This window comes from Morone saxatilis, unplaced genomic scaffold (assembly GCF_004916995.1).
Source record: "Morone saxatilis isolate NCDOM2014 unplaced genomic scaffold, NCSU_SB_2.0 Contig6, whole genome shotgun sequence".
Taxonomy (NCBI): Eukaryota; Metazoa; Chordata; class Actinopteri; family Moronidae; genus Morone; species Morone saxatilis.
In genome coordinates this window covers 6,212,931-6,220,944 of record NW_023340206.1, presented here as the reverse complement: position 1 = coordinate 6,220,944, position 8,014 = coordinate 6,212,931, and the positions used below count along the sequence as shown (strand labels likewise).

Genomic DNA, 8,014 nt, shown 5'->3' with positions numbered 1-8,014 from the left:
CTCCATTTTCTCCTCCCATCAGCTCAAGTTGGTGATGGCATTTGTGCTTTCATACCATATTAATAGATCAGGCCTTCATTCAACAAAAGGACATTGTTAATAAAAACTAAAGCAACTTAGTCTGACTCCAAACACTGAAGTGCCATTATGATAAACTCAAAGTTTGATTCTATCACATTGTTTCCCATGTTGGATATTTCGAGAGTAGGCTATTTGTAGAGAGATTACAGAGGTTATACAGGACACACATAGATGAATATGATTAGGCTGAGAGAGTTGGTCCAGTGGTTGAGTGTATGATACAAGTACCTGCTAGTCGCAATACCTATCAGATTACCAATATGTTCCTAAGGGAGTACCACTGTCCCATCCAGGGCGCGCCGTGGGATTTGCACAATGCATATTGCTTGTGATGGCATCTTTCTCAGACTGCTCTTAACAGTCGCACTATATGGTCAGGCTGCAGGAATGGCTTTAGTAACTGTTTGGAGTGAAACCTCGTGCCCGCAAGCAGGAATATCTGCAAGAACAAAAGGCGCACTCTAAAGGAAATGCCTGCATACACTCGAACACACACTGTGGGATCAGAACCATGGGAAGCGTTTGACAGAGTGTCCCCTCCTCGACAAGAAGCTCTCAACTGTTGTACTACACAGCTTGAGTGCAGGTGCTGCAGCTCCCAGATGACATTAGGGTTGGAAATGTGATGCTCAGGAATACAGCAATGCTCCTCAGGGCAGCATCTCTCCCAATCCACAAGATCACAAGATCAGAACTCAGCTGCCAGAAAACCTGCCTCAGCCTCTTGTTCAGGAAATAGTAGCTGCAAACATTGACAGCTTCTGTGACTCAACCTTTAAAGTAAGATCCCAGATAGCAGCCAAAGCTAATTTCCAGGGGAGAGGATAGGATTGTGCAAGTTGAATGGTCCTATAACAGTGCCTGATGATGTCCTCTGCTTCCAGAAAACCCACCTTAGCCTCTTGTTGAAGAAATAATAGCAGTTGGTAACCCAGCTGATACTTAAAACCAGGAAGGCAGAAGACTAGAAAAGGTTGTGTGGATACTAAATCCAGACTAGGAATTTACTCCACACATTCATCATTGTGGGATACTTGGCATCCCTAAGGCATGGATCCAGCAGATTAAATGTTGTTTCTAAAACTGTCATGACCTCCTCCACAATAGTAACACATTGAATGTTTTCAAATGTGTTATAATTGCATAGTTGGAACGTCTCATTTGAGTCCAAATCGCCTCATCAACCGTCGACTGTCAAGTTTGAATGAAGTGTGTTTTAAGATTGTTTAACAGGGCACTTAAGCTGGTTTTGGTTGTTTATTAAAGCTACGAGAGCTTGTTACACGTTGCAAACTGATCTTTTATCTTCCGGCTGAAACTACTGGGGTGGGGATCTGTAACACTCCTCAGTTTCTGGCTCTTGTTGGTCACAGTGGTTGCACCAGAGCACATGGGCTGGTGGTACCATGATCTGCTAGGAAGGGCAGAGTTGCCTTGGACATGCCCAAAATACTAATTCAGGGGGGCACTATGTCATCTTGAACCCTGGGACAGCATCTTGTGGTCTAGCAGCTGTGAAGTTTTGGGCCTCCCAGCTGGTGTGGTCTCTGAAAACTACAAAAGGACAAGACCCCCTGGAATTCAGGGACAAGACCGTGTTTGATGGCCATTTACATGCATTCCTGTTTCCTCGAGAGGATGCAGTGGGCTCTGTTTGACAATGGTGGAGGTGTCTCCAATTCAGGGGGTGTTCATGGCAGCATAGGAGAGGTGGTCTCAATGAGTTGTAGATTATGATAGCCCTTTCCTCTCCAAAGAGGGCATGGGATCCACCTGAAGACTGCAGAGCCAACGCCTATATATGAGAACCATCTCATGAACACAGTCACTCACTTCCTGAAACAGCAGACTGAACTTGCTTATAAAATGCTACACAAGCAGCTTCAAGCAAGGCACATGATTGTTCCTTTATTTAAGAAATGTCCAAAGGTAGTAATTTGTCCATGTATCTGTACTAGGTTTCAAGAACAGATCGACATGTGGATGCTCCACTTCTGATAGCTGTTTTATTAAAACTTTTTGAAGGAGATATGGGCTATGGCCTTAAATTAAAGTTGTACTTCCAGGCTGCAACCACTTTTTAATACACATTTGGAATTTAACTGCTCATGCTTACACATAAGCCTTAAAAATCGATGTTATCAGCACTGATATATGAGTATAGGCGCTGTGGTCTGTGCTCCATCTGTATGCGATTATCGTACTATTTTGATATTTTGTCTGACATATTGAAGTACTCTGAAGCATTAAAACTTTATCTCTACCACCACTTGCATTGAGAGTCTTCACAGGAAAAGTGGAGTTAGTTACCTTTAAGCAGTCTTCTTGCCATGTTTTGAAGAAGGATGTGAAGAGATCAGGATTCACTGCAGTTAAGATGGCAGCAGCATTCAAGCAATGTCCTGGTAAAAACAAACAATTTCTATTTTGAGTGGATGTGACAGACATACAGAATTCAACAGCAGAGTAGATTGTGAGGTCTCCTTGTAGCTCAGTTGGTAGAGCTGGTACCCTATATACCAAAGCTGCAGTAGCAATGGGATCTAGTCCAACCTGTAGCACTTTATTGCCTGTCACTCTCTATCATTCCCTGTCTTAACAAGTAAAGGCAATAACTGCTTCACTACAGTTTTGATGGCAGCAGCATTCAAGTAATGTCCTGGTGAAAACAAACAATTTCTATGTTAAGTGGACGTGACAGAGAATTCAACTACAGATTGTCCTCCTCAGGCAAAGGTAAAGTGGTGAACACAGACTTATATTCATAGTCAATGCGTAATGAATATAATCTTGATTTGATAATTATATTAAAAATATACTAGAACAGTTCCCAGTCTTAATTCTTAATTAAAACTTTCTCTCTACCACCAAGTGCATTGAGAGTCTTCACAAGAGAAGTGGAGTTAGTTACCTTTAAGTAGTTTTCTTTCCATGTTTTGAAGAAGGATGTGAGGAGCTCAGGATTCACTGCAGTCAAGATGGCAGCAGCATTCAAGCAATGTCCTGGTAAAAACAAACATTTTCTATTTTGAGTGGATGTGACATACAGAATTAAACTGCAGAGTAAATTGTGAAGCTTCCTGTGTAGCTCAATTGGTAGAGCTAGTACCCCATGTACCAAAGCTGCAGCAGCCATGGGTTCTAGTCCAACCTGTGGCAACCTGTCTGTCAATCTCTCATTCCCTGTCTTAAGTAAAGGCAACTACAATGATAAAAATATACCAGACCAATTCCCAGACTTAATCTGTGTTCACAGGATGTATATTATTGATTTGGCAAATATGCATGTTGATTGTAACCATTATGTCAAAAAAGGCTTTCAACATTACACAGTGTCCTTAGCCTTTCAGGTAATCTCAAACAATTCATTTCACTTCAGTCTTAAATGTTTAAGAACTACAAAGAATATAAGTAAATAGGATATTGTTGAGTGTATTAGAGTGATGAGTCAGAAAAGTTTGACCAGACACCAAAAAGATCAAAAGTTTAGATTACTTAAGTTGAAAATTATAAAAATATACATGTATCTATTTGTTTTATTGTTTGCTTAACAGTAATAAACTATAAATATATATGTAGAACTGGATTCACATTCCTTGTATGCGTACACATACCTGTCCAATAAAAATGATTCTGATATATTGAGTATATGAACACTGAAATTAGCCGACCCACCATGTCTCAGTGTTTTAATTGTTGAATCAGAATTTTGTTTATTGCCAAGTAGGTTTTTACGCCTACAAGGAATGTGATGTGTATACACATATACAAATACACAAATATACAATTATTCAAATCACATATAAGGATTCTCCCTAATTGGTGCCCACAAACACTGTCGATGTTAAAACAAAAAAAAAAAAAAAAAAAAAAAAAAAAGTGGTCTAGTAAGCCTAATATTGTTTCTGAAACACCTTCAAACATCTTTCAGCTTGTTTAGATGAGTTGTTTCCAATCTTCTGCAAACATTTATTGGGTAATTGTGGCAAACAGCATTAAACAAGTGTGAAATGGTTCTGCTACATTTAAATGTTGAGAACAACGTGTGGACAAGAAGAAACCATGTTGGACAGGGGCCCTGCACAGTGCGCCAGAGTAAAACACAACTTTTGAACAAACAAAAACAAACAAACAATTGATGCAGAAGCTCGGCGTCTACCTGCACCTCAAGCAAATCAACACACTGATGGCTCGTGGATGGAGCTGTTTTCTTTTAATATTGACACAAATAATTAAATACAGAACAGCAAACACGAGCGGAAAATACCTACCGAGACCACATAGTTTGTTCTGGCCTTCATCTCCACCAGCTCCCGGCCGAGCTCGTGTTCAGGCGTCTCTTTGGTTTTTAATTCTCACTCAGTTGCTGACAATTTAATTCAATCCACAATCCAGCAGTGGTTTTAGCAGTTCTGGGCCCAGAAACATAAAACTCTGCGGAGTCGTCAGATTTCAAACGCTGAGTGGACACATGGTTCTCTTTTATACATTTCAATCACGGTGGAACCGCGCGCAGGTGCGCGAGCCACGCCTCCACTCCCACAATTAGCCGTAAATGGCTGTAGAAACGCCCCCAAACATCCGTTTGCATATCTATACTTCCGCTCCACCAATCATTTCACGTGTCACGTTACATTGGGAATAAAACGGAAGCGCAATTTCACCGACTGTGTTTAATCCGCGAGGTTCTCCAACACAGCGGCTGTCATTACGCACGACCATTACGCACGGATGTGGCTGTTTGGCGTCCATATAATTAATTCATCAGGTGGACCTGGAAGCCATCTTTATTCCAAAGCGTCAGAGAGGTGATCAGAGATTAATCTAACGCAGGGGCAGCTCTAGAGAAATATTCACGGGGTGGCCCAAGGTGGCGTCCGACTTTAAGAGGTGGCAGGAATATAGCTGAAACCAACTTTACACAATGTTTCAGATTTCAGGATGAACTTAAAAGATTATTAACAGGGAAATTATGTCTCAGCAGTAAGTAAAAAGAATTCATCACTCGTAAATCATTACAATTATTTAGAAACAGAAAAAATACACATTTAGGACGTGCAGTTTCTAGTGAGTTTATTTTTGCAGCAAATGTCAACACACATAAATAAAAGCTTCAGTGAAGGTATAAGAAATATCTAAAAAGTATCAGTATCAGACATCACAAACTCAGAGTGCTGACGTGTGTGTGTCTGTCTGTCCTCCACAGCTACGCCTCATCCCGGTGGCTTCAAGTGCTTCACGTGTCAGGATGCTGCAGATAACTATGAGTGTAATCGCTGGGCGCCAGATGTTTACTGTCCAAAAGGTACATCAGCTTTTTCTCATTTGCTTCTATGTGTGCAGCTCGACTGACTCCCCAAAGACTGTGATCATTTGCACCCTCTGTTGCTGTTGTAGTTACATACACGCATTGTAAAACCAATTATCTGCATACACTGTAAAACCGGATGAGTTCATTAAAAATTGTTCCAACTGATTACATCAGGAATTTTAAGTAAAACAAACTTAATTTTGTAAGTTAAATAAACATTCTTGATTAAGTAGCTTTAGTAATTTTGACTTATTTTTTGTCATTTTTATTTGTACTGTGAAAACAAAATAGTAAAAAGTTTGAAGTTAAAAAAACAACAGATTACAGTTAATATTAATAAAGAAAATATAAAAGTAAGACTTTGGTATGTTGAATTTAATGAGCAAGCTTTTCCTTCACACATGATTATATTGTTAAAAGAGCTGCAAACGTGATATCGGGTGCTGTTTTAGCACTGATATGAATCTATTTGATTATCAGAAAGGAATTTTGGGGCATCAAACTCTAAAATCTTTCTAAAATATGAGGAAGAGTGTGTGGAAATAGTAAAATAATCCAGACATGAAGGTGTGTCGTGTCTTCCAGATGCCAGATACTGTTACACACTCCACATGATGGACAGCCATGGAGACAGTGTGTCTGTGACCAAGCGTTGTGTGACCCTGGACGACTGTCTGTTTACTGGCTGTGCTGATGTGTCTGGTAATGGCTATCAGGTACGTGGAGCCTCTGGATTAAACTGCACTAACATCTGCAACCTGATACTTGTATCATCTAAATCTGGTCCATCAGGTGTGCTCATCCTGCTGCGAGGGGAACATCTGTAACGTGTTGGTGCCGAGAAATGAGAGCAGCGCCATTTTCTCCTCGACTTCTCCTCTGGTCAGCTCGAGCAGAAGTCTTCTTCCTGTGACGCTGAGCTACGTCATCCTCATCATCATCATCATCATCTTCACAGCTGTACATGTTTGAGAGGGAATCTCTGCACAAGTGTCACATCATTTAAAAAACAGAAGAACTTTTTGGGTAACTGAAAAATGAGCTAACGGTGAAGAACAATGCTAAATGCATTTCCTAATGTCATTGTGTTAGCCGGTACATGCAGCATCAGACCTGAGACTGTTTATTGTGTGCTGCGCAGATTGATTAGATCAGCTTTATAATGATATTTCACTAAATGTCTAGAGAGTTTAGTCACAGAGGAATGTTAACTTGAAGTTTGAACAAAAACAAAAAGTGAAAACCTGTGTCCAAACCTGTCACTGCGGTACCATATTCCATTTACTTCTTCCTGTCAGACAATATTTACATTTTGTTAAAGATTTTCTGCTAATTTATTTATAAGTGTCAGTATTAATGTGAGGCTGTTGTTCTTTAACACTGTCAGTGTGTGTTTTTGGAGGTTTCGTAAATATTATATTGCTTGTGAAATCAGTTATCACTGTTTGTTGTTTTTAATAAAGGTATGAACAAAATATGATTTTTTTCTGTGGTGACTGATGACTTTTTGGGAGAGGCGGTGTCAGAGGGGTGTAATAATTTGCTTTCAATTACCAGTTTAAAGGTTCCATATGTAAGATTCTGAAACATGTATTATTTTAATTTATTCATCAATTTCTATTGCCAGTGTGTGAACGGGTTGTTTACACAGTTCAGATTTGGGCCCCTGTTGTCTGCAGTGTGAATGTAGGCATGGTCGGACACACAACAATAATTTGTGTCTGATGTTTTTTTTCCCCTCAAAATAAGTAACATTTCCACAGTAAAATCCATAAAAAGGCATCTTCAAGAATCTATTACTATACAAATTTTGTTCATTTCTTATGTTTTCCTGCCATTCTCAGTGTGTGTGCAATGGTGGCTTCAAGTTTCTGCGTCACACTTGTATAAGTATTCTGTACAGAGAAGCTCAAACATCCAACTGGAGGAAAAAACATATACATTTTTTTTTAATGTAAATTATTGTTTTTTTTAAACGACTGTGTATATATTTAAAATTTATAACTTTTGAGAATGTGTGCTTTCAGTGTTTTTTTTTTTTAGAACATAGAATGAACAAAGAATGTTCTGGAGTTCCATACCTTTGGGATTACATTCCATACCTTTGAATGAGTCTGTTCCCTTGATGTGACATTCTAGATCATGTAGGATAATTCTGTTGTACAGTCCAGTTCACTGAAGCTTCAGAGATCACAGTGGAACAGGATCTACACAGACCTCACCACGAGGAACAACTGACAAGTTACATCCATGGAGAAAGTACAGGATCTCAACATGGATTACAAAGTAAGAAAATCTAGCCTTGAATCACACAGTTACATACACACACACACACACACACACACAGAAGTTGAACTTGACGGCTACAGGGAGAAAGTTTTCACCTCCTGTCGGTTAAACTTTGGGTGAAACACATTAGATTTATGAAAGAGATGTCTTCCAGTTATGTAGGATCAGCTGTTGGAGAGATAATAAAAGTAAAAGTAGTTAGTGTATGAGAAATTGTTTGGTTGCTGTACGTTAAAATCAGACTGTTTGCCTTTCAATGGCAACATTTGACAACACTTTCATTTTGACCATAAGCTCTTAAAATGCATACTGCACAGCACCAAGTATCATAAC

General features: G+C 39.4%; 1 protein-coding gene across 3 annotated transcripts in view; it reads left to right on the top strand.

Annotated features, from left to right (window-relative positions):
- The window catches only part of lypd6 (LY6/PLAUR domain containing 6), a 13,949-nt gene extending 6,923 nt beyond the window's left edge, over nt 1-7,026 (top strand). Inside the window, exons 2-5 of one of the 3 annotated variants that reach the window (XM_035677610.1) lie at nt 5,288-5,386; nt 5,978-6,108; nt 6,185-6,290; nt 6,971-7,026. In XM_035677610.1, the coding sequence (XP_035533503.1) occupies nt 5,288-5,386; nt 5,978-6,108; nt 6,185-6,290; nt 6,971-7,026 (392 nt within the window). Of the gene's footprint in view, nt 1-5,116; nt 5,204-5,287; nt 5,387-5,977; nt 6,109-6,184; nt 6,868-6,970 lie in introns of those variants that run through there. The other 2 variants (XM_035677611.1, XM_035677609.1) reach the window with 2 other exon arrangements.
- The last annotated feature ends 988 nt before the right edge of the window (nt 7,027-8,014 follow it).